A 26396-nucleotide genomic window follows, 5' to 3' on the forward strand; every position below is an offset into this window, starting at 1 on the left:
AACCAGGCTACAAAGCGCTGAACTGTATCCGAGTACCTCAGTACCTCCTGTCCTGTTAATAGAAGGACAGTTGTGTTGTTTGTAATCTGGCTTTAGTTGCCATGTGCATATATTAGAAATGATCTAACTGAAAAGCATCAGCATTACATATTTTGCAGCTTTGTTAATTACAACTTAATCTGGATGGCACCATGTTTTCCTCATTCAGATGTATGTATAGCTCTATTACAGACTTCCATATTGGCCCATATATACAGTGGGGCAAAAAAGTATTTAGTCAGCCACCGATTGTGCAAGTGCCCCCACCTAAAATGATGACAGAGGCCAGTAATTTGCACCAGAGGTACACGTCAACTGTGAGAGACAGAATGTGAAAAAAAAATCCATGAATACACATGGTAGGATTTGTAAAGAATTTATTCGTAAATCAGGGTGGCAAATAAGTATTTGGTCAATAACAAAAATACAACTCAATACTTTGTAACATAACCTTTGTTGGCAATAACAGAGGCCAAACGTTTACTATAGGTCTTTACCAGGTTTGCACACACAGTAGCTGGTATTTTGGCCCATTCCTCCATGCAGATCTTCTCCAGAGCAGTGATGTTTTGGGGCTGTCGCCGAGCAACACGGACTTTCAACTCCCGCCACAGATTTTCTATGGGGTTGAGGTCTGGAGACTGGCTAGGCCACTCCAGGACTTTCAAATGCTTCTTACGGAGCCACTCCTTTGTTGCCCGGGCGGTGTGTTTTGGATCATTGTCATGTTGGAAGACCCAGCCGCGTTTCATCTTCAAAGTTCTCACTGATGGAAGGAGGTTTTGGCTCAAAATCTCACAATACATGGCCCCATTCATTCTGTCCTTAACACGGATCAGTCGTCCTGTCCCTTTGGCAGAAAAACAGCCCCATAGCATGATGTTTCCACCCCCATGCTTCACAGTGGGTATGGTGTTCTTGGGATGCAACTCAGTATTTTTCGTCCTCCAAACACGACGGGTTGAGTTTATACCAAAAAGTTCTACTTTGGTTTCATCTGACCACATGACATTCTCCCAATCCTCTGCTGTATCATCCATGTGCTCTCTGGCAAACTTCAGACGGGCCTGGACATGCACTGGCTTCAGCAGCGGAACACGTCTGGCACTGCGGGATCTGATTCCCTGCCGTTTTAGTGTGTTACTGATGGTGACCTTTGTTACTTTGGTCCCAGCTCTCTGCAGGTCATTCACCAGGTCCCCCCGTGTGGTTCTGGGATCTTTGCTCACCGTTCTCATGATCATTTTGACCCCACGGGATGAGATCTTGCGTGGAGCCCCAGATCGTGGGAGATTATCAGTGGTCTTGTAAGTCTTCCATTTCCTGATGATTGCTCCCACATTTGATTTTTTCACACCAAGCTGCTTGCCTATTGTAGATTCACTCTTCCCAGCCTGGTGCAGGTCTACAATACTTTTCCTGGTGTCCTTCGAGAGCTCTTTGGTCTTGGCCATGGCGGAGTTTGGAGTCTGACTGTTTGAGGCTGTGGACAGGTGTCTTTTATACAGATGATGAGTTCGCACAGGTGCCATTCATACAGGTAACGAGTGGGGGACAGAAAAGCGTCTTACAGAAGACGTTACAGGTCTGTGGGAGCCAGGGATTGTCCATGTTTGAGGTGACCAAATACTTATTTGCCACCCTGATTTACAAATAAATTCTTTACAAATCCTACCATGTGTATTCATGGATTTTTTTTTCACATTCTGTCTCTCACAGTTGACGTGTACCTCTGGTGCAAATTACTGGCCTCTGTCATCATTTTAGGTGGGGGCACTTGCACAATCGGTGGCTGACTAAATACTTTTTTGCCCCACTGTATCAGAGTGCTGTCTCAGTGCTCTGTGAAAAACTTTGTAACCAGTTAATTGTATACTGCTCTCCTTATCCAACCATTAACTGTCCCAGTGACACATACAAACAAGTATGAAATGAATTCCAGTTATTTTGCAAGCAGTCACGAACCTCGGAAGGAACATGCTGTTCAGCTGCTAGACCAAAATGTGCCGATCAAAAACTGGCTTGTCTGTTAGTCTAATGACAATGTGCTGTCAGTGTGGCTGCTGTTGTGATTTAAACTAGTATTGAATCCCGTGTTGTCCTGTCTTTGAAATGGGAAACAATCATTTGGTGAAAGAAGAACTTGTTCATAGCGTTTGTGTTCCAAACGACTCCTAGAACAGCAATTCTAGCAGCTCACAGCCATATTCGATTAAATCCATGCAGTTGGGTCAGATTTAAAGATTTTAGCTGGGTGAAATAACATGTGAGCACAATGCCCAAATAATGCTCACAGGTGTGGCTAGTTTTAGCAGTGATCTACAATTTGTGCTGTTTTTTAAACATTTCAATGTCAAGTGCAAATAATAAGACTTTTTTTCACTACAGGTTGAACACTGATTTCTGTGCTAAAGCTCAAATCTGTGAAAGATTTATTTAAGATTTTTGGTTGTGTCAAAGACCTGATGACCTTTAGTTAAAGGGGCCAATCCCAGCTGCTGGGAGCAAACATATCAAAACACTGATTGTTAGTCTTAAAATTGGTAAGTGCCAAAAACCTTTTAAGGATTAAAGTTGGGGTCTGGTTGTGCTTTAGCCGTATGGAACAAGCAGGTTTTCAGAAATAGTTAGCTGTTGCTGTTCCAATGAAATCTTATACATGCACTTTGGCCTCTGTTACGAGCTTTTCCTCTTGTACAGGAAAACGTCCTAAAAAAGGAGTGAATGTTAGAGGTTAACTTCAGTTGGTCTCTTAACATCTATCAGGTTTGCAAAATCCAATGGTGACTTTAGCCAGCAAGCTAGCATTATGTAAACAAATCAATGTTGTTGGCAGTGTTCTGTCAGAAAAAAGATTCAATAGTGACCATCATCATCCATCATCACCTATTAATAGTTTCTACAGACAGCCACATTTGCGTAGACACCATTGGCTGTTCTGAACCACTGCCGCCATGAGCTGACCGCTAACATGGCTGCCAGAGCGGGTGTTATCACCTGACAGTTCATCACGGGCAGTGCTAGCTTTGTGAGGGGTGCCTCCACCTTTCACATACTTTCACATCATACTTTCTCATAATCAAACGCAGAATAAACACCACATGATCCTGGATCAGTGGCTCGGAGCAACTGACTGTAGTGTGCGTGTGTGTGTGACTTTGCATTTATGTTATTTTTGTGGGGGTGTTGTGTGTGTGTGTGTCAGTATCTCAGGGCCAAATAGTCACTTGGCTCGTCCTCCCCACTCTGACTGCCACTCATAACTTCATCTTGTGGATCACAGGCACGGGCAAAACTTGATGGATCTTAGCTCGTTCGCTGTCCACCTCCAGATAGACCCAGTCAGGGTGGAAGGAGCCCTTAAAGCCCACAAATGCCAGCTTATCTGCAGAAAAGCCAGATGACACCAATAAAAGAGATATAATTGGAGTACAAGGATGTTTTTTGTTTTTTTTAGCATTTACACCTCCACAGGACGTCCTAAAGCTGATTACTGTTTCTAACATAATAATAATAATGATAACTTTATTTATAAAGCGCTTTCAAACAAAGTGCTGTACAACTATTTAAAACTAAAAAGATAAGTAAAATAAAAGCGATACATAGCAATACAGGTAAAAGACACAATACAAGTTAAAAACAGTAAAAATTGAAAAACTAAAAGCAATAGAATTAAGACATGTAAGATAGGGTGAACAAATGTGTCTTCAGCTTAGTTTTAAAAACCTCCACAGAGCATGCCTGCCGAATATCTTGATGGAGGTTGTTCCACAGAAACGGGGCACGAAAAGAAAAAGCACGCTCTCCAATTGTCTTTTTTCTGGCTCTAGGAACCTTTAGAAGGCTAGAGTCGTGGGATCGGAGAGCACGGGATGGAACATAAAGATGTAAAAGGTCGGAGAGGTATGTAGGTGCCAATCCGTTTAAAGCCTTGTAGGTGAGCAGCAGGACCTTAAAATCTGCTCGAACCTGACAAGGTAGCCAATGCAGAGAGTTCAGTACAGGGGTAATGTGCTTACATTTCCCAGTCCTTGTTAAAATGCGAGCAGCTGCATTTTGCACCATCTGTAAACCTCTAAAACTTTTCTTTGGTAGCCCAGAAAGAAGAGCGTTACAATAATCAATACGTGAAGACACAAATGCATGGATAAGAACCTCTGCAATGTCACTTGACAAAACTTGTCTGATTCTGGCTATGTTCCTCAAATGATAAAAGGTGGTCTTTGTTATCTCTTTTACATGAGACTCGAAAGAGAGCACCATGTCGAACCACACGCCCAAGTTTTTAAAACATAACATTAAATAAAGTTTCATCTAATCTAAAAAAACAACAACAAAAAACTGAATTTCCCGGAGGACCCCACCCGAGGGATAAATAAAGTTTCATCTAATCTAATCTAACAGTTCCTATAGTTTTACAATTTCTGCTTTCATTAACGTAACCATCTAGAGCAGTTTTTTTTTAAAATGAGTAGTATTTCCTCATCCCTCAGAGAAAAAGAGAATAGTATTAGTAATTTAAACTTGTAGCAGGTGCTTAGGTTTACATTTTCCCTACAACTGCTCACTTCATGCTCTCCTTCCATTGAAAAGGACGAATTTTATGGTTCTTTGATAGAACAACTTCCGGCATAATTCAGTATTCACTGTTAAGTCTGTGATAGAGTGCTGTCCTGGATAAAATCTAGTAGGTCTGGTAAAATCCTTACTACGATTTCCATGTTTCACAAAGAGTTCTGATGGTAAATTGAAGCCGTTTGGCCTGATGTGATCTTTAGCGAACAGTTTTTTGTTTTTGAATAGCAGAGCTTTCTCCATGCAGCCATGATCATTACTCAATATAAGAGAGTCTAGTCTATCAATGGCTTCCACCTTCAAGTGTGTGTTTTCATTTACTTTCTATACTCTTCGGATGCGTAAAAGTTACACTTCCAAACACAACTGTACCTGATGGGTAAGGAAACAATTAACTACTCATGCCATGCAATATAAGTTTTCCATTCTGTTACTTTTATTTGTGACATTAATGATAGTTTTGAACTGTAAGGAATTCATAAAAATAGATTAGGCAGCCACACTTTTTCCGTGCTCCAAGAAAGAACAGTCTATATAAATACAATTTTACCAATTTTAAAATCTCCTGCCAACTGCCAGCGCTACCCCTCAGCCTCTGAGCAGACACACCTACAGTATCACATTCAAAATCTTACATCGCCTTGTTCTCAAGTTATCACATTCACAAGATTTCTGGAACACTTACTCTGACCTTGATGTCAAGGTCACCGAGATACAAATCCATCCAAGATTTTTAGTTGATGCACTTTTGGTATCAATTTGAAACTCCTACGTTGGCTCGTTCTCGAGTTATTGCATTCGCAAAATTGGGTGATGATAATACTCCATCAGCCTTTACAGGGGTAAAAAGACAGGATAATAGAATAAGCACATAACAGTTACCTTTCAAATTGACGCTTTTCTCTACGCCAAGTTTCCCCAGGACTTTGGTCCAGGATCCTCTGGTAACCAGGCGACCCTTGGATGTCATGAGGACAATGGAACTAGTGAAAGAGACACATTGATTGATTGATATTTTAATGGAGCAAATGACATTTTTTGATCTGAAAAACATTTAGATGAGTTTAACACACCATGTCAATGTAAATCAATTTCTGGAGGTCCCTTTTATGTCCACAAAGAACACAGTCTATCATAACATGAAACAGCAATGTACCTCAGGGTGTTTTTCAGTGTAGGTGGAGAGAGGAGCAGTTTTCTTACTTGTCTCTCAGTCCACTGATGTAGTTGTTTATCTCTGCAGGAATTCCCTGGAGGATGGAATTCCTGAAGCCTTTCGTGTCCACCACCTTCCCATCATGCCCATCAATTACTGTCAGGTGCACTCCATCTTCAGGTTGGTACAACTTCTTGCCATTTACCTGTCACAACAGAGGCAGCTAATCACACTACTGCTTAATAATAATAATAATGATAGTAATGGATTGCATTTATATAGCGCTTTTCAAGACCCTCAAAGCGCTTTACAATTCCATTATTCATTCACTCTCACATTCACACACTGGTGGAAGCAAGCTACAGTTGTAGCCACAGCTGCTCTGGGGCAGACTGACAGAAGCGAGGCTGCCATATCGCACCATCGGCCCCTCTGGCCATCACAAGTAGGCGGTAGGTGAAGTGTCTTGCCCAAAGACACAATGACCAGGACAGACAGAGATGGGGATCGAACCGGCAACCTTCCAGTTAAAAGATGAGCTTCCGACCCCCTGAACCACAGTCACCCCGAGGTGTTTCATGTGTCAAGTCAATAATAATTTCTTTTTCGCCCATCTCTTTTGACTCCATAAGCATATACCGCTCTGTATATTACATTACTAGTCATTAATCTGTGGCTGTCTTTGTTTCTCTGCTCTTTTTTTCCCTCACCCCCAAGCCATCGCAGAACATGTCTGTCCCTCCCTGAGCCTGGATCTGCTCCCCCCATGAGGGGGTTGTCTGATTGTTGGGGCTTCTCTGTATTACTGTATGGTCTACCTTACAATATAAAACACCTTGAGGTGACTGTAGTTGTGATTTGGCGCTTTATTCAAGTGATCACTTTAAGGATGTGACATCAAAGAGCACAAGAGCTCTTACAGAGCGGAGCTGTACAATCTATGCTGCTTTTTTACAGAAACGTAAATAAATGATTCCTCTGGCGTCCCTGCTGGAACGGCGCCGTGAACATTTTTTCCCCTCTTTATTTATAGAATTTTTACATGTAATTTGACATATCAGAACATAACATTGTTAAGGTTCAATATTGAGGAGGAGTGTAAAAACAACCATGGTCCAGAAGAGCTTGGTCAAACAATTGATTTTAATGAACACACGCGTGGGGAGATGTACACTGCACAACATCAGCTGTAGATCTCCGCCCCAAAAGCTACACAACAATAGTTTTATGCATCAGGGTATGTTTACTGACGCCCCCTCTGCGTCATCACATGCAATACATGCATACGTCAAATCAAAACCACAATGACTTTTAACACAGTTGAAAAGATCATCGCCTCGTCTCCATCAAAGGTGCTTCCTGTCCCCACCGGACGCCCGCTTATCGTCTGGAACATCAGGCGTAGTTCTGCAACAAACTATTCTTTTGCAGGCACAATTTTGCAGTCACAAGCAAAATATGATTAAACTTTCACCTATAAATGATTCTCTCTAACTGAGTGTGTGTGTGGGTGTCTACGTGTGTGTGTGTGTGTGCTAACCCCAATTGCACCCTATTTCACCTCGCCGACGAGCTCCTGACCTCTCACCAGACAGAGAGACAGAAGCCACTCTCATATATGTAATAACCGAACTGAAACTATGTATATGTAATCTACTGAATAAATGTTTTAATCAAGAACCTCTACTAAAAGCTTAATCAAACGATATAAATGAATAAAAGATAATAAAGAATAACCTGGTTATTCAAATAGCATCATCCAAACAGCTCCTCAAAATAACTTGCACTTAGACTCTGCTTTCGGTTTCACTTTTGCAAAGCATGCAGTTTCCTGTCTTATTTTGGCACAGGCTATACTCAGCGTTAAGCCTTTCTTTTACAATGCAATCTGGATATAAACATTTAAGATTATATAAGCATTCAAAAGCATTTAAGATTATAGATTCAACTCAACAGTTTAAAGTGGTTCTCACTGGACCTGTAATAAAGGCTAATATGATACCAGTATGTTTGAACATCTGAATGCAATATCAATATTAATTATTAATGCCATAGTAATATGAACAATAGCAGTAAAATAATTTCCTTGATCCCCACAACATCTTACAGCCAATGTGATCGGGCAGAAGGGTGAGGAGTTTTCCAAGACAACAAAATTCTGCGTCGTGCCAGCAATGAAGTGAAAGCGATAACATCCAGCTGCTTACGACTAAGGTTTAGGGTGGAATCTTCAGAAACACCAAAAATGGCAACTCGTGGTCAAGGTTTGAGTGTAAGACTCAAAACATGAGAGAGCACTTCAGAATAAAAAGTCCAGTATAACTGAAGTGTTGGGCAGGTAAAAAACTTATGAGTTAAATCACAGGGGGAGGTGTTGCATCTGTTGCACAGGTCAGGAATACCGGGATATATTTTAGATAGTCTAGATCTTGAGAAGTGTAATCTGTATATTGTCTTAAACTGAATAAGAGAGTCTTGCACATGAGGATGAGGTATGAATTATGTCTGTTACTTTGTGGTGTCTGTAGCTCAGGTGGCAGAGCAGGTCAGCCACTAACCAGGTGGTTCGATCCCAGGCTGCTCCAGTCTGCATGCCAAATATCCTTGGGCAAGATACTAACCCCATGTGGCTCTCCGATGCATCTATCAGAGTGTGAATGTGTATGAATGTTAGATAATTAGCACTAAGCTTAGAAGAAGTGCTTGTGTGAATGGGTGTGATTAGGTGAATGAATTAGTTGTATAAGCGCTTTGAGTGCTCAGACAGAGTAGAAAAGTGCTATATAAGAACCAGTCCAGTCCATAATCTTCCACAAACTTAAGACCCAGTTCCTGTTCCCAACTGGAAGCTATTTTTTTGGTTGAATAATTGCCTGATGCCGTAATTAAAGTATATATATTTGTGATTTAAGAGCCTTATCGTGAGGCTTCAGCTCAAATAAGTCTTCCCTCCAATGCTTGGGGGGATGACTTGGAAACTCGGGCCAGATAGAAGATGCACAGTGTCTTATTTGAAATTAGCGGAACAAATGACATGAGGGCAAATCGTACAAAGAAGACAGGTCACTAAAGCTGAGAAAAGTGTTATCTTTAAAACAAATCATAAAAACATTTAATACGATAATACCTTTTCTTGCCCATATACAGAAGGAGGAGTCCACCAGGGATGGGGGGAGGAGGTGTTTGTTACAGATTGGGGGCAGAGCAGAGGCAGAGACTAAATTGAAGTGACGCTGGAATTGATACCATATTTTTAGAGAGGGTATTACAACAGGGTTATATGTAAATTGTAACAGGGAAAATAATAGTGCTGAAAGTGAGTTAGAGAGACATGATTAAGCCTCAGGGCAACACCAAGTGGCTTGAGGCTCATTCAGCCAATAAGTAAACTTTTGAATGTTGGCTACCAAATAATAAAACATCATATTGGGCAGAGCGAGACCACCACAGAGCCTACCCTCTTGTAGTGAGGTCATACTAATCCTGGGGGTTTTGTTTGTAAATGATGAAATCATTCGATTCACAGATTTGAAAAAGGATTAAAAACAGAGGGATACACTGAAAACGACAGAGAAATTTGGGAGATTATTCATTTTTATAATATTAATCCTACCAAGAAGTGATACAGGAAGGTTTGCCCACCTTTGAAAAGCCAACCATACATAGTTTAGCAAAGGATTAAAATCTGCAGATGAACTGGTAATATGTACTCCTAGATATCTGAAGCCTGAAGAAGCTAGGTGGAAATCAAATGGGTTTGTCTAAGCTGTTGTGCAGCTGGGTTTATAGGAAAACATTCACTCTTTTGTGTAGCTGTGAACACTTTAGATCCAATCTTTAAAACCGCTCATCTCACAGAAGACAAAAGGGAAAAAGCTCATATCCTTTTGTACCTGCTCACCCTTTCTCCCCACTCTCACACTGGATCTTCTGAGATGACATCTAACCACACACAGGGACATCCAATCACATTATTAGCGCCTAATCACCTGATGTGGACCCACACCTAATCATCCTCTCTCTGTCTGTATGTAATTCTACTTCAGTTAGATATGAATTTAAATAGTTACTTCATCAGGCCATATGCTCTGAATCTCACACAGTTTGTTGCACTTTGGAGGAGCAGGAGGCAGAACATGGTGACAGTCTAGCACACAGCTGTCAGATGGCTGAGGCAGAGTACTGAAAAGAGTCTGGGACCTGAGCGCACGAGTTCAAGAGTTTTGTGAAAAGAAAGGCAAAGACACTCCAGACGAAGCTCTCAGGTGCAGAACGGAAGGCTGATCATGCTTGCTGTTGATGTGACTGTACTAACAAATGAACTTAAAACCAAACTGCAATGCAAGGGCCTATTTGCACACGAAACGTACAGCCTGGTGAAGGCTTTCATGAGAAAGTTGCAGCCAACTGGAGAGCAACATTCTCCCTCTGTCTCATCAGCTGATCGTCTCAGCTCCTCCTCATCCACATTAGTAACCCTGCATGATGAGTTTCAAGGTGATTTGCCTTCAAACATTCGAGGTGAAATGCACATGGTTTATCTCACTTTACTTTCAGTGTAGATAAATAATCCAGGGATGTTCGGCTTGAACTGACTCACTACATGCGGCACTTCAAGTCAGCATCACTGCTGGAACTTTCCACACATAAGCTCAGAGGATGTTTGTTGTCTTTATTTGTATCTTTATATAAAAAGGTTCTGATTAATGAAGTTTAACAAAAGTAGATACAGGTTCAATCAAACTCTCAGTAACTAGATAATTAGAGCCATCCTTCCGGTGTGTCTGAGAGAGAGGTTACCTCAGTAAAGGCAAAGTCCTCCTTGATGTGGAAGAAGCGGGTGTTGTAGGACTCCAGTTTGATCTCCAGGAAGTGCTCTGATGAGTGCTAGGAGAAAGTCCACAAAGAAACAGTGATGGATAGTATAATCACAGCAGCAAAAATAATTTTAACATGGTGAAAATATGACATTGTGAATGTTGAGGGGAAACCAGCAGCAGGGAAAAATAAGAGGAAAACGGTGTATATCAGATGGAGCATAGAATATATATTTTAGACATACATGCCAACAGAATTTAAAATATCAATCACACAGCAAGCTACAGACGGCAGCAAAAAAAGTGAGTAGATGGACTGCTTCTGAAAAACAAATATTATAAATGATGATCTTCTAAATTTGTGATATGTCATTTTATCTCCAGCTTACAAGTTATGTGCTTTAAGGTGTGTGTTTGAGAGTTATACCAGGGAGTCAAGTGGTATAATTGTCACAGTGTTATACCTGGTTACTGTATATTGCACCTCTACTGAATCTCTCCACTCACTGTCTTAAATCCCTCCCTCTTTACTGTGTGTTTCAGAGTGGATTTTAACATTTTAATGAACACCAAGCGAAGAAAATAAGCCTTTTTTTTAATCTTCCATCTAGCCAGGACATTTATTCTTTCTATACCTCCAATGACATGAATAATGCCAATTCCACAGGAAAATAGTGGGTAGTTGGAATCATTTCAATGTGATTGCTTACCAGCCTGACAGTCGGAATTTTTCTGGGCATTGGAACATCGACAATGGGCAGCTCAGCATGTTTGGGGTACGCCTTAGCCAAGCAGTTGCTGGGTGGACTGCCTTTTGGTATGATTGCTGTGATCTTCACCCTCTCACAACCCTTCACAGAGCAGAAGGCAAAGGTCTCTCTGTGATTGTGGGCTTTCACCTTCAGGAAGAGGAGGCTGCAAGACACAATAAATGACAGGCATCATATGCTTTCCCTGACACTTAGCAACCAAAACACTCATGTCATCTAACCCTGAGCAGTTAAGTGATCAGTAGTACCTACAGGTAAAGTTTTTTGTGAAATCTTACAGTGGCATCCATCCATCCATCCATCCATGCATCCATCCTCTTAACAGTATATCGGTATATATCCAGGGTATGCCCAGCTTTATGTGTGCTTAGTCACAAAGGTCACCCAAAATGTAGCTCACACCTTTGCATCTTTTATTGTAGGAATATCACATTTCATTTGGCTGATGTAGCTCTTACATATTTTACTGTAAGAGTTATGTTTTGTGTGTGTCTAAGCCAAAGCCCTGTATATTTTTCCTAGTTGTCCTACTTCTGGTAATGAGTGTAATGTAGTGGTCTGTGCATGGGTCGGACCCAGTGTCTTCTTCCCAGTAGTAATATCCTCTGGCCAAGTGCGAGTGGTTGATCTTCTCCTTCTGAGTCGTCCTCATGAAGACGCCAGTCTTGCGGGTTTGTTTGGTCAGCCGATTGTGGATGTCAGACAGGATTGTGAAGGTGGTACCTTGTGGATAGCAGAGGCCCACATTGATCCAGTCATTCCTGAAACACAAGGAAAACCCCAAACTAATCCAAATCCAATATAATCTGATTTCATTTCAAACTGTCAGGTATTTTTGTGTAAATGAAACTGAACCTCATGATTTACACAACAGCATATGTACAGAATTGAAGTCAACAGGATAGAAGCTGATGTTAAATGGGCTACTGTGGCTGATTTCTAGCCTGTAGACACTATGAAGCAGGTTTAAAGGTGGAATTCAGCGAGGGACTCTAATGAGTATTACCTTTAATATCAGCTTAAATTCAAATTGACTGGTACCTTGATGTAATCTAAAACTGTAAGCACCACAGCTTACCAACCTGTCCAACATAATGCATTACCATAAACTTCACCAGAATGCTGTTTAGACTGCATGAACTGCCAAGTATTTTCATGCAACCTTCAAATAATGAAAAGTTCAACTTGCTGTCAAACACATTTCATTATATGAAAAACCATTCACATCTTATACTGATGCAATATCTGATTTAAAAAACTCTAAAGTGATTTAAATGCAGTCCTTATATTGACTGTTTATCAGATGTCAGTGAGCAGTCCTGACATTTCAAAACCAATCTCTGACCTTCCTCTTAGGTTAAAATTGGTTTAACACTGAAAAGAAAATCAGTGATGTGAACAAGTCGCTTCAAATGAACTAAATGCAAAGTAACAAGCCTGCTTTGAAAATGTAAGGAGTAGAACATAGATGTATTCCTGTTAAAATGTAGGGAGTGAGAATAAAATGTTGCCAGTTGCATAATGACTAAAACTAGTAAAATGGGCTGTGAGGTCAGTTCCTTGATCATTAATATTCAAATTGTCATGACCATTAATTAACAACAACCGATCAAAGCCTATTGATCAGTGATCAAAGACCAAATGTACTGTCACAACCTGTCACAGGTTGGGGAAACCTGCGGTCAGCTGAGACTGAAGAAGTCTCGAGTGACGAAACATTTCTCCCACTGAAAACGTCCAGATAAACAGACTCGGGATGGCTGTAGCTCAGGTGGTAGAGCAGGTCACCTACTGATCGGAAGGTTGGTGGTTCGATTCCTGGCTTTCCCTAGTCTGCATGCCAAATATCCTTGGGCAAGATACTAACCCCAAATTGCTCTCCGATGCATCCATCGGAGTATGAATGTGTGTGAATGTTAGCTAAAAAACAAAACATTCTGATTACCTTAATGACTGCTCTGTCAAATGCTCAGCTTAACTATTCAGGATCTGACTTCACAAAGCCACGCATGCTGTTTATCAATCATCAATTCCCCCTTCTGGTCTATTGAAAGGTGCCAGCTCTGCTTAATGACTAAATACATGAAAAAACCCCCCACTAAATAAGGTCAAATATTACGTGAAATAAAACCTGCCATACAAACTGACTCCAAGTTAAGAACTCGGATCTCTTTAACTCAAAAGCTTCTTCAAAATGAATCTTCTACAAGATTCATTGTCAGTATTTTTAAAAAACAAAACAAACAAACAAACAAACAAAAACTGTGTCATTATATGAAAGCCAGACAAAAAACATCATTAAACTTGTCAGTTTACTCTCAAAACTGATGTTTTGAGTCAAAAAAGGAACAAGATGTTGTTCACTTCTTTTTACAGAAATTCACCTTACTTGCTAAATACCACAATGACCTGTAGATGGAGCCATAGTTCTTTGCACAATCAGTGAAAATGATTCGTCTTAGTTCTGTCATGTTTTGATTCAGGCCATCAGGGATTAACTGACAAGCTTGAAATAACAAACAGCCTTCATGCAATTTAAATAGCTCAGGGCCACACCATGAAAGCCAGCTAAAGAGAGGCCAAACCACAAAAAAAAACTTTTCCTATTTTTGCAGTGAATCGTTGGAAAGAATGTTGAGAGTTGAAGGGGCTGATGGTCTCCATTAGTTTCATTCAAATTAATAACAGAAATCCTCTAAATGGGATTCAAAGCAAAATCGATGTGTTCAATAAACTCCCATCACGTTCCCAGTTTCATTACTTTAACTGTTTCATCTTTCTGTGCTCTTTCAAAGAACCCAGCTAAGGTTAAGGGTCGACTCACCACAGTAGCCTGGGACCTACCTACATTCCAACAGTCCATTTTGCTTAGGAAGTTTCCTAACTGAGAGACATGACCCGGAATTATCTGTGTGGTGGCCATGATCAAAGCTCTGCCAATTCTCCAAATTTGTTTGAACATTTGAAGAACTGGAACAGGAAATGACAATAAACCCCCTTTGAACTGGAAACAGGAAAGGAAAGGGGGCTTCAGTGCTTCCTTTATTGCTTCCTTTATCATAGGATACACTGGACCATCATTTATGAAAAGGGAGGAAAAAAATTCTGTCCAATAAGTCATCGTGATGGACAGTCCACCAATTACGAAAACAACTGACATAATAAACAAATCATGGAAATGTTCACTGTAACTGCATTTTCATCCATAACTTCCTGATGTATTTAACAACAGTTTGTTAAACTCACAGCTGAACTCTGAAAATCACACTGTTGTAATAAAAACTGAAGAACACTATATGAGCTCAAGATTATGATCTACATTAACTGTTAATGTTAATGTTCTGTATATTCAGTGTTCATCAGCATCAGTGTTCATCATCCTTGTGTTTAAGATTAATTCTTACTTCAGCTCAGCTGGGATAAGTGTTACTGCAGTCATAGAAATCCTAAACAGGGAGGAGGAACGTTTTGATCACAACAGTAAAATATAAGAAAGTAAGATGGATCTAATTTATATGTTATGGGACAGATTTAGTAAGTGAGGAAATTTATTGTCATGTCACAATTGCAGGATGATCTAACAATGCACTGTAATTTATATAAAAAGAGGCAGCTAGTTCACTTCAGTAAAAACCAGCATTCTGCCGAGATTCAGTGGCTCAAAAATCCAGTGTGAGCTCAAGTTTCACACAAGTGTTTCTCTCTGAAAACAGCGAGGGAAAATAAATAAGAGGAGGCTGAATGAGAATCAATATACTTTTGATATAAGAAATATCTCTTATGATAGAAATCACTAAGCACCTGTGCAAAGGGTTCTGAGGATTAGGAGTCAGGTGGAGCTCAGGATTTATCTAGAGGAGAGCTGCATTATTACAAACTATTCGACCGTATAAACCTGAAATGTGTGTGGAACAGCTGAGCTGTACAATGTGCAGAAGAACTGATGGCACATACAGTCCTTGCTGTGTCTTACAGTGGTGTCCAGAAAACTATGAAATTCTGGTCTTATTAGAGAGGACATCCATGCTCCTTCAGAAAGTCTTACATAGTTCTCCAAACTCTTTCTTCCAGCTTCAGACAAAGATTTGATCAATTTATCTTTATTTAAAGTCTAGTTATAACAACTATGCTTGACTTGTGCCACGATATGCAGACGCAGATTGTGTGGATTCTTTTTATGTGAGGACCCAAATGCAAACATGACAGACAGGGGAGGCATGGAATAAACATGAGGAGGGGAACATGGGAACTAAATGTGGAAAACTCAGACATGAGGATCAAACACACAGAGGCACACAGAGGACAAAGACACAAGGGGAACCTAAAAAACAAATAACTAAACCGGTCATAAGTAAACTCAGAGACGTAATAAGAATGAACTCAGAACTAACCAGTTAAACGAAAATAATAATAATACATAACAGATACAATGCGTTATGCATTGTAGAGTTTCAGTCAGGATTTAGATTTCATCATTTAACAGAAACAGCACTGCTGAAATCACTAACAATCATGTCATAACCTGGGACAATAGACTCTTGGACCCACTACATTGCAGATGATCACATTTCTCTTTGATCTATCAGTCAATTTAATGATAAAATTTGTTTATAATCCAGAGTCTTCCTCACACACAAAAGTTTCCCAGGGTTCTGTGTTTGGACAAGTGCTTTCAATTCAATTCAATTTATATAGTGCAAAATCACAACACAGGTCACCTGAAGGCACCTTATATTTCTGATGATGTGTCTGAAAGATATTTATACTGTAAATTTTATACTCTAGATCAAATTTCTAATCACTAAACATAGCCAAGGAAGTAAACTGGAAAATAGAATAATTTGTGATAAAAGGCTGAAATACCCTGTGAAGCTGAGGCACACAACTGATGATGTGTCCCACTGGTAAAGCTTCCAGGCTGCTTTCTCGTAATAGCCATCCCTCAAGACTTTCTCAATTTGAATCAATGCATTATCAGGGATTGTAACATCTAGTGCTTTTATTGAATTAAGGTAAAGATCCTACAATAATACAGTGAAAACCCCAACAATCAGAATACATTTTACCTTATGTACATTGCACCTACAGACCTGGATGAAATTTAACTTTGTACTTCTAAACTACGACTAAAGTCATTGGATTAGACACCTGTGGGGGGGAAAAAAAAAAAAAAAAAAATCACCTACCATTATACTTCCATCTGACCAGGACACCAAATAGCACAGGGGTAAGTATTCAAACGAAACTAGAAACACTGAAGAACTTAGATTTCTTTTATGTTTCTCCCATGTTAGCTTCTTTTAATTGGCTCCCTTCTAAATCCAGGATAGAATATTAAATCTTTGTATTTATATACAAAGTGTTTAATGAACAACCTGTTACAACCCGGCTCAAAAGCCACAACAAATAAGGAGACGAACACCAGAATTTTTAGTGAGAAGAGGTTTTATCTTAAAATGCATAGCAAGTTGGCTAAAATAGCTGGTACCATCAAGGCAAGGGCTAGTAAGCCTTCCTGAAAGCCTGCTTCAGGTATGCTTTTATCCACACCTGACTAGGTGTGGTCAATTAGTACCAGCTGAACACGTTGAGAAGATTAGGGGCTGCAAAGGGGCGTAACACCTCCCTCAAAAGGGTTCCTCTAGGACCCCTAAAATGAATTAAAAGCTACTCTGAAGCTTTCTGGTCCTTGATCCCCAAAACTGAAAGAAGAGTAAAAGCTAGCAGAAGCACAGGGTTCACATTACTATAGTTGGCATCTTTAAGCATGGATGCCCCTACATGAGGATTTGAAGTTGCCACACTGAACACACAAAAAGTAACACGTGACCCAACACAAAGGAGCACAACAGTCAAACCCAAAATGATTACTTGACCTGCTACAACACAAAACCAGAAGTAGCAACAAATAACTACAACCAAGAGATCTGTTGTCTCCACCACACAAATGGTCACATACAAGTGGCCCTATACCACAACAAGTTACTTTAATCTCCAAAGTTCAGTAAAGCAAGCATGCTAGTGACCAACCACAAATGGAGAGCTATGGCCACACAATGATCACAACACTCACAAGTAACCCAACTAAAGTAGCCAAATTCTCCACAGCACTAAAGCTCACAGCACAAAACACTCACCTCATTTTGCATCCATCAACACTGATATATTAGATGCAAACACAATGCCAACTCACAAAGCCTACCGGCCTCAGCCATAAGACCATAGCTAATGAATGGTCTAAACCTCATTTCAACTTTATGCAGAGTTTGGTGCCACTGGTTTACTATGAGCAACTCCCAGCCTAAAATGCTAACAACGAAACACTAACTTCTCATTCCTAGTCTTCAGTGGTGTACCAGGCTCCAGGCAACTTTAAACACAAGCTCGAGAGCAGGCAGCAGACCATTGACGCAGTCTCCTACCAAACTCTGAAGCGTACCCCCACCCGGGATAACCACCAAACACAATAAATCAAAACAACAAAGCAAAACAACAAGTGCTCTGATAGAAGGGCAGCACAACCACCAGCGGAAACACACTAACTAAAGAGTTTGCTCAATTACAGTGAACACTATCACTCACCCACTTAAAAGTAACACAAAAAACTGATATTCAGTCTCCACAAACATGTCCAAACAATCCCAGACGAGCCCCCACTTATGTTATGACCCGGCTCAAAAGTCGCAACATGAATAAGGAGACGAACACCAGAATTTCAGTGAGAAGAGGTTTTATCTTAAAATGCATAGCAAGTTGGCTAAAATAGCTGGTACTACCAAGGCAAGGGCTAGTGAGCCTGCTTCAGGTATGCTTTTATATCCACACCTGACTAGGTGTGGTCAATTAGTACCAGCTGAACACACTGAGGAGATTAGGGGCTGCAGAGGGGCGTAACACAACCTCACACACTGAAGTGTGCTGTCCAATATATATAAAGCAGTAAAATGGTCCAACAGTACAGACAGTACATTACAAAATTTTCTAAGTTTAGTCACTGACTTGTTGAAGTTGATGAGCCAGATGGTGACCTCAGCAGGTGCCGCCTGATCCCAGTGGATGGTATAACCTTTGGCCAGGGTGACCACTGGCTGGAACTGCTGGTAATGTTTCCTCTTCTCCAGGGCACCTTCAAGTGTTAGGGGTCGATCGGGATATTCATCCCTCACTATCTGCATGTTAAGGTTGGCAGGGTTTCGTGTTTGAATATAGATCTGAAAAAAAGAATGCATTCCATATCATAATATATAATATCATAGAAGTAGAAGTATCACATTTTAGTTATTCAATTAATATAGCCACTCTGACTTCAGTCTATGACAATCCACTCTTTTCATTCAAACCACTTTGTTCATATCTTCGGTGCTCTATATTGTAAGGTAAAGACCCGACAACCTCGTTGTCGGGTCTTTACCTTACAATATAACGTGCCGTGAGGTGACTGTTGTGAATTGGCATAGGTCACCACGTTTGTTCATACACTGAATACCTGTACATGATGCACACATATATGGATCCCGATTCAACACTCTAGCCTCTAATTCACTTTGAAAGAGGTGAAGTCATGAACTTCAAAAAATCAACTATGGATGCATTTGTTCACTTTGCTTGTGCTACTGCAATATAGGTGTCAGCTAATTGAATCGCATTTACTTAAAATACCCAGAAGCACGAGGTTGCTGCCTGTGCAGCTGGTTGGTTCGAATTAAAATGAAGGAAGTTGATCTTGGTGGTGTGCAATGGTGTGAGTCATTAGTTGTTGTTGCTATGATGATCCCACCAGGAAACATACCACACCAAGACATCAGGCACACACCCACTGAAGTAATACGTACATTTGAATCTTGGCTAAGAACTGAAGTTCTGGTTTTTAGAATTCTAATGACAACCTTTCTACAACAGGCTGTCATTAGTCACTAAAAAGGGAGACAGGTGCTAGAGTATAGTCGTGGTGCATTTTAGTGTAAGAAGGTCTGCCACCAGTCAACTGTCCAGCTGTCGAAGCTGCTCCTTCAACAGCTGTTGGTCCTGCTCCTTGTTGGTCCGGGCTGGTGGCTGGCGTACATTCCCTTCTTGGCCACAGTTTAATGTATGGGTAAAACTTTCTGTGGCTTGGCTTCTTTCTTTACACAATGAGGTTGCTGGCTTTATGTCCAACCCATGTGCAGTTTGGGAGGTTTGTCAGTTTAAGTACTATGTTTCCTTTAACCTAGGTGGCCTGCCTAACATGACCTCCCACCTAGGTTAAGAAAACATTTTATGTTGGACTGTCCTTTTTCTAGCCAGATCCCAAGGTTACTGGACTCCTTCACATTTGGGGCATTGGTGTGAACTGGGAAGTATATGCATGCTAGTGGGCCCTGTTTGGAACACCTTTTGGCCTCCAACATGCTCCAGGATCCCAGATGTTCTGCCTGTGCATACAAAGTGGGGTCAACTTATGCCCTCGACTCTTTTTCATCTATTTGAGCTGTCTTGCAAAACAAGCTAGCGTTGAATTATAATTATGAGAAGACAATACTTGACTATTTGTTTTGTGGAGTATAAACAAATACAGCTTTCCACATAAAGACTGTTTGTGATTGAGGCTCATTGTGAGGTAATGCAAAAACAATCCTAAAAAATCCATTGTGTGATTTGTTGGCTTTATAGCACAAAGAAGCAGACATTTCCTTAAACATATTCAGAACACCAGAAAATAACTGGTGTTAAGAAGGACTTTAAAGTGGACTTTTTTCTTATCCCTTCTGGCTCTTCTTTTTCAAGAGTTTTCGGATACCCCAACAAACAAGTTTCATGGGCTGATGTATGAAGAGCCCGTTCTCACTCCCGAGGCATAACATCCCGACATTTTGTCACGTCCCGCGGCGTTCCTGAGGAACGCGAAAGGTGACCTTCCACGTTGTTATGGTACGCGGCGGGTTCCAGCCCTGTATTGCAGCCCCAAACCTAACCTTATCCCTAAGCCTAAACCTAACCTTATCCCTAAACCTAACCATGACCTTATTCCTAACCTTAACCAGCACTTTAGTGACGTGAAATAGTCTTTTCTCAAGCGATTTTAAGGGAGAAAGCGAAGATGTGTAGATTGAGTCCAAACGGTTCTCACGTGTCCGCAGTTTTCCGATGCCGTCACGTAGGAACGCGTTGGGTGCCTGAAAACGTAATATGTTGACGATTTGTCGCCTAGCGTAAAATGTTACGCTTTGGGAGTGAGAACGTGTTGTGTATGAACCACTCGAAAGTGCACTTGGAATATGAAAATGCACACAATCAACCAGAAATTACATTTGTGTTTTTAAAGACTGATATATGAAGATGAATGAATGAGAAATCGAGTGTGACACCTGCTGACCCACCTGTGCATAGTGCCCACTGCAGATAGCACCCTTCCAGTCAGGCACATCAATGCAGTCAGGGTGACGAAGCAGCCAGTTGTCTTCTTTAACCAGGAAAGCTCCGGGATACTCACTGACTGATCCATCAATATCATGGAATATGGTCGTCTTGTCCCCGTCCATCTGCATTTTACTGAACCAGGGACCTGGCTCCCCAAAAAACACCCGAGATGTAATCTGTAAGAGAGGGATGCATTAGTCTAGAGCCATTTACTGTGGCTTTTTGTGGTACAGCACATCACTCACATCCAATATTCCAAATGTGTTCAGTGTTTCTTTATTTTCAACATTTAAAACGTGGCTCTATATTTGAATTAAAAGAAAATTTAGCTGAGAAATATCCAGAATTACTCAATCCATCTGAAATTCTACAAAAGTGGAAGATACAGGACAATGGAACTGGGATACAGTTTTCAAATAACAATAGTATTTTAAAATGCTTTTGTGTAAAGTTACAGTTATCATTTTTTTTCCAAATGAAAAAAATGCGTTAAACCAGTGTCTCTGCTTTTGTGGATTTCACACAGAAGTTGACTCACAGGTACGTGATCAAAGGTGATGTTGGTGACATTATTGTTGGGGCAGCTCTGCCATGAATTGTTGAGCCTGAAGCCAAAGGCACTGGTGTGCCTTCCGTCTAGTGCCGTGTATTTCCTAAATGTACAGTTCTGTACATTGATCGGCCCATCGTAGATCTGCATGCCCCGGATTGGAAAATCACTGCTCAAAACACAGATGCACAAACGTTGTCATTGATGTTTGGCTCTACATACACTGGAACAGAAGCTTCAGAAAGTCATTGAACTGAAAAGAGACGTGCAATTACAGCACAATGTGTTTCTTTGAGACATGTCTTCAAGGAGCTATAAAGGCAAGTTTTATTTTCATGTGCAGCAAGATGCATGGCAGAAGACTAAATGACACATGTAGTCAACATCATCAAAAATGTTGTGTGTTAGTTAACTACAAGAGAAAGTACTACACAAAAATAAAGAGTAACCAGCATTTCTTTATTAATAAAATTCAGGCTTGTGAAACATGTTATTAACTGGTAGCTCTGTTGGAGAACTTTAATCAGAATGTATTCTTTTGCTATACTAATTCTTGTTGTTGTAGATTTTTTGAGGACTTTCCGTTGTTGAATTGCATGTAAAAAGGATGCATCAAATATGCATTTTGATGAAAGAAAATGTCCACAAATGACTCCCTACTGTGGGTGTCACTGAAAAGCTTTTCTTTAGAGCAGCTCTCAAGAAATGGTCAGCAATGCACAACATGAGAGCACAATAGTGTCAAAGAATGTTAGTCTAAACTGCAGATTAAGGCAGAAGTGGTTTAAATTAATTTTTCCTCACACAATAGAGGGTTTTCACCTACGTCACGTTCTGGGCGGTAACCTGCATGCGCGGCCATATTGGAGGCACTCGGAGGTAAACACTGCAATGGATCAATGTCCGAAACCACAGAAAAGCTCCTCAAAATGTGTTATAGATGCAAAGGCATAGAGGGAAGGACTTGGTCCGCAGGAAAGGACACGATATTTGGAAAAGTTAAGGTTTATTGGTGGTGCAGATCCATACGAGTTGGCTCCTACATCTTGGATCAATGACGACCCGGAGAGTCTTCTGTCTATTGCATATCATGATATCGTCAACTACCTGGTTTTCTCGCCACGCCCATACACAGGAGAAGACCTTAAATCTTATAAAAGTTTGGAGGCCTATAACCAGATGGTGTGTGGATGGGTGAGGGAGATGCAGTATCAAGTCATCAGTGACAGATGTGTTGTGAATGCCAAAGTAAGTAATGCAATAACATCTTTAATCAACCAAACCTTAACTGTATGATATCATCCCTCTCTAAAAAGTAGCATACTTCGAGTATATTTTATTAAGTATGGTTAACTATAGAAAAGAAATGAGCCAAACAAATTCGGATGTTGTTCAGATTTTTGCCTTGTAAATCCTGGTCTAGCTTCGCTAACCACAACCGCCTCCTTTCTTCTGATAACCTTCGACATTGTTCTCCCTGATTTGTAATAACTTTTGGCAGTCTATAAAACTGCAAATGTTTTTCATGCTCTGACCGATCGGTACAGCCAAAAACACGGCAATAATTCACCATTTACTTTCGTTCGACGTTTGGAATCTGTTTGTTTACCTCCAGTATCTCCAATATGGCGACTTCCGGTTTGATGACACACCGTGAAAACCCACTATAAAGGGATCTCTAATAATACCACTGGCGACACGTTCTTTTTGTACACTGCCCAGATGGCCAGAGCATGGGACTGATTTCTGAGCATACCAAATCTGGCTCTTATGCATACCAGCCTCGATTAAACTGTTATCTGACACAGACTGAAAGTGCAGTCCAATGAGGTGTTAACTGCAACGGCCACACATTCTTTGTTTTTGCAAATTTAGGTACTTATGAACCAAGTAGTTCCATAATTATTACTGATGCAGAAAAACTAGTCAATGCATTTGTCACTTTCAGTCTGGACTACTGCAAATTTTTATGATCCCTAATATTATCATGTAGTTAAAAACTACCTGAAAAGGCTTCAAATGCTACAGCAACTGTACTGACTAGAAATACAAAGAGAGACCACTTTCTCCCACATTAGTTTCTTGTCATTGGTTCCCTGTTAAATAGAAACATGGAATTAAAATACTTTTCAGAAATAAAGTCTTAAATGATATGGCTCCATGCTATCTTGAAGACCTCATATGTTATTAGGATTTTAATATAGCATTTTGCTCTGTGAGTGAAGGCTTAAATCCTCAAAATAAACATGGAACATGGAGCTTGTGAGCTTGTGAGCTTAAAAACAAAAATAAAATTAGGTATAATTGCCACTTACATGCCACGTGGCAGGGTCCTGTCAGTAAGATCAGAACCCCCAGGGCCCCAAATCCTCTTGTCTGGCAAGGGCATACCATGATTATCACTTTCACCCACAAAAAGTGAGTTCTTCACCTGCTGACGAGAGCCGTCATCATCTGGAAATGTCCCTCCACTGCACACAGACAGTGTGAGTAAATTCAGGCAGTTAAAATCTGTTTTTCTGTTGTTGATTATGTAAAGTTTAAACATCTAAGGACATCAAAATATATAATACAACATGCCAAAGCTAAAATACAATGGAAAAGTACATCATTATGATTTAAATGTGTGGCAAAAGCTCCACAGTAACATCTTGGCTACACTCTGCAGTTATAATTGCAGAGTGTCTGTGTTGGTTATTAAGCAATCCTTGTGTTCCTCAAAGACTGGGTGTATTGTCTTAGTGCAGCACAGTAAGAATATATGAGTTGGTTCACAAAAGATAAAAAGAACAATTGTTACTAATAACTCAGTCCTAACAAATCAAAATGTAACAGTGTGTGCTTCTCCACAGATTTCCGCGTAGCTGCTATACACAAGCTAATGGACAACCAAGGTAATATATAGCAATATGTTCACCAGAAACAGAAGAAATTATTAGCAAACAGCATGTCTCAAGGGCTCCATCATCTGCCTATAGTTGTGGTCAGAAGATCACATACACTCATTATGAGTAAGCATGCCAGGATAATTTTAGGATTTCTGGTTTGAACTGTTCCTTTTCAAGGGTCGAATGATCATAGAGCTGGATTCCAAGTATAGCCCACAAATTTCCAAGATGGCTGATGTTGGGGATTTGGGAAGGACTTCCGGAAAGCTTAATGTTAGCCTGCTTTATCTACTCCAAAACCAGTTTTGATGTATATTTAAAATCACTTTCCTGTTGAGCTTAAAAATGCTGAATTTGGAGCGGAAGCATCTCTCTTGGTCAGCACCCTCTCAGTCCGTGGCAATGTAAAGCATGCTTCACTGTAGACAGCGGAGAAATATGTACATACTGCAAACACAACTTCAACTTCAGTATACTGCTGAAAAAGTATTTGCCTGACTTGTTTCTAACTGGCTCTACCTTTAATTACTTTAATTCAAAACAGTTACATAAGCTTTTTCCATGACTGATTTTTGCTATGGATTGTGGTAGATATTGTTTGGGAAAACACCAACTGTATAGGTATCCAGATCCATTTGTGAAGTGTTCGTTGGTTGGGTGTTGACTCTTCAAATTATTCCTATGTAGAATGACAATAACGGCACCAGCTAAGCTTCATATGCTTATCTTTATCAGTTAGGAAAACTTCTAGATAATTTCCAGACATCATGATGATCAAAACTGGGCATGTTTCTCAAGATATCATCAAAGGGTCAAAGCCTGTCAACACCTCTGAGTGTTTTGAGTTTGTTGTTCTTAGTCTTTGGTTAAGAGCGTTCTGATTTCTGTATTGTTGTAGTTATGTTTCTGGATTAAGTATGGAGTTTTTAGTTTCTTTTTAGGTTATATTTAAGTCTCCCCAAAAAGCTGATTCTGTTTATCTGGACGTAGTGTTTTCAGTGGGAAAAATGTTTCGTCACTCATCCAAGTGACATCTTCAGTTTCAGCTGACGGCAGGCTTCCCCGGCCTTAGAAACAGTACATTTGCACAAGGACTGATCAATGGTCAATTTATGTGAAAAGTGGAGCGTGTGAGGACGGGGCCTAAGGATACATCTTTCACCATCATACAATGCTGTGATTGCAGCCATTCCCCAAATCTCTGTGAATGGTACTCATGAGTACCATTCAGTGGTACTCATGGTGGTGGTTTTCACATCTTAAGTTGTTTTCAATAAATTGCATGCTCAAAAAAATGTTTTGTCTCCCTCCAATTTCTTCTTGTTGCATGTTGAAGCCCAATTTGGAACCTTGTTAAGATCCAACCATGCAAAATATGATTTTTTTTTGCCATTTTTCACATGATTTTAAACTTTCGATCGGACTGTATGTGGTTAGGGCTTGCTGTTTGGTTAAATTACTACCCACTACTGTAGTTAATACATTGACTATAGACAAGTAATTTTTACAGCTGCACATAAAAAAGGAAATCTGAACCACCTTTGTAAATAAACGATGAACCAGCTAGTTGCATTAAGATGATTAATCTGACTGAATTTTAAAAACACAGATATGGATAGAAGGCTGAACCTAAGGTATTTACAAATTTAGGTGGCAAAGTGTTGATAAAGTCTCCTGTCAGGAGAAAACTTTTTGTCAATTCTTGCCATCACACTCCTAAATTACTTTTCACGCTGCATCAAAGCACTGCTTTTCTAACTGGATCCTAAGAAGACTCCATATAAGGCATTTTCCAATTAGGCAGAGAGAGAGCAAGTGAGCAGGAGAACAATAAACGCATACAACAGCCCTTTTTTTCTAACATGATTTAATAAAGGGGGAGTCTTACCTTGCTAAAGTGAGGCCAATGCCATTATCAGCAAATCTACAGAAAAAAGGGAATATTATCATTAGAGGCACAGAAACACAGAAACAATGTGATGTTCCCATGGATACACACACACACACACACACATGCACACACACACACACTAAGAGACTAAAGCAAATAGCAAGTTATTGTTAGATGGGAATGAATTTCTCTTTCTCCGCTGTCACTGAACGTGCAGAAAAAAACGCTTGTTTTGTGTGACATGCATAATTTTCAGTGACATTCACTTGCACTAAAGTTGACAAACTTTACTTATTCACTGGTTCATTTTACTC

General features: G+C 40.2%; 1 protein-coding gene across 3 annotated transcripts in view; it reads right to left on the bottom strand.

The window, feature by feature from the left end:
• Nucleotides 1-1861: 1861 nt before the first annotated feature.
• The window catches only part of cemip (cell migration inducing hyaluronidase 1), a 180920-nt gene continuing 156385 nt past the window's right edge, over nt 1862-26396 (bottom strand). For all 3 annotated transcript variants that reach the window (XM_019347682.2, XM_019347709.2, XM_019347757.2), the window contains 11 exons: nt 26080-26115; nt 23619-23774; nt 21292-21472; nt 20714-20929; nt 18357-18568; nt 11933-12118; nt 11298-11502; nt 10571-10657; nt 5818-5975; nt 5497-5597; nt 1862-3424 (listed from right to left, as the gene is read on the bottom strand). In XM_019347682.2, coding sequence (XP_019203227.1) covers nt 3297-3424; nt 5497-5597; nt 5818-5975; nt 10571-10657; nt 11298-11502; nt 11933-12118; nt 18357-18568; nt 20714-20929; nt 21292-21472; nt 23619-23774; nt 26080-26115 — 1666 coding nt within the window. In that variant the 3' untranslated portion in view covers nt 1862-3296. The remainder of the gene's footprint in view (nt 3425-5496; nt 5598-5817; nt 5976-10570; nt 10658-11297; nt 11503-11932; nt 12119-18356; nt 18569-20713; nt 20930-21291; nt 21473-23618; nt 23775-26079; nt 26116-26396) is intronic.

The sequence above is a fragment of the Oreochromis niloticus genome, linkage group LG1 (genome assembly GCF_001858045.2).
Source record: "Oreochromis niloticus isolate F11D_XX linkage group LG1, O_niloticus_UMD_NMBU, whole genome shotgun sequence".
Classification (NCBI taxonomy): domain Eukaryota; kingdom Metazoa; phylum Chordata; class Actinopteri; order Cichliformes; family Cichlidae; genus Oreochromis; species Oreochromis niloticus.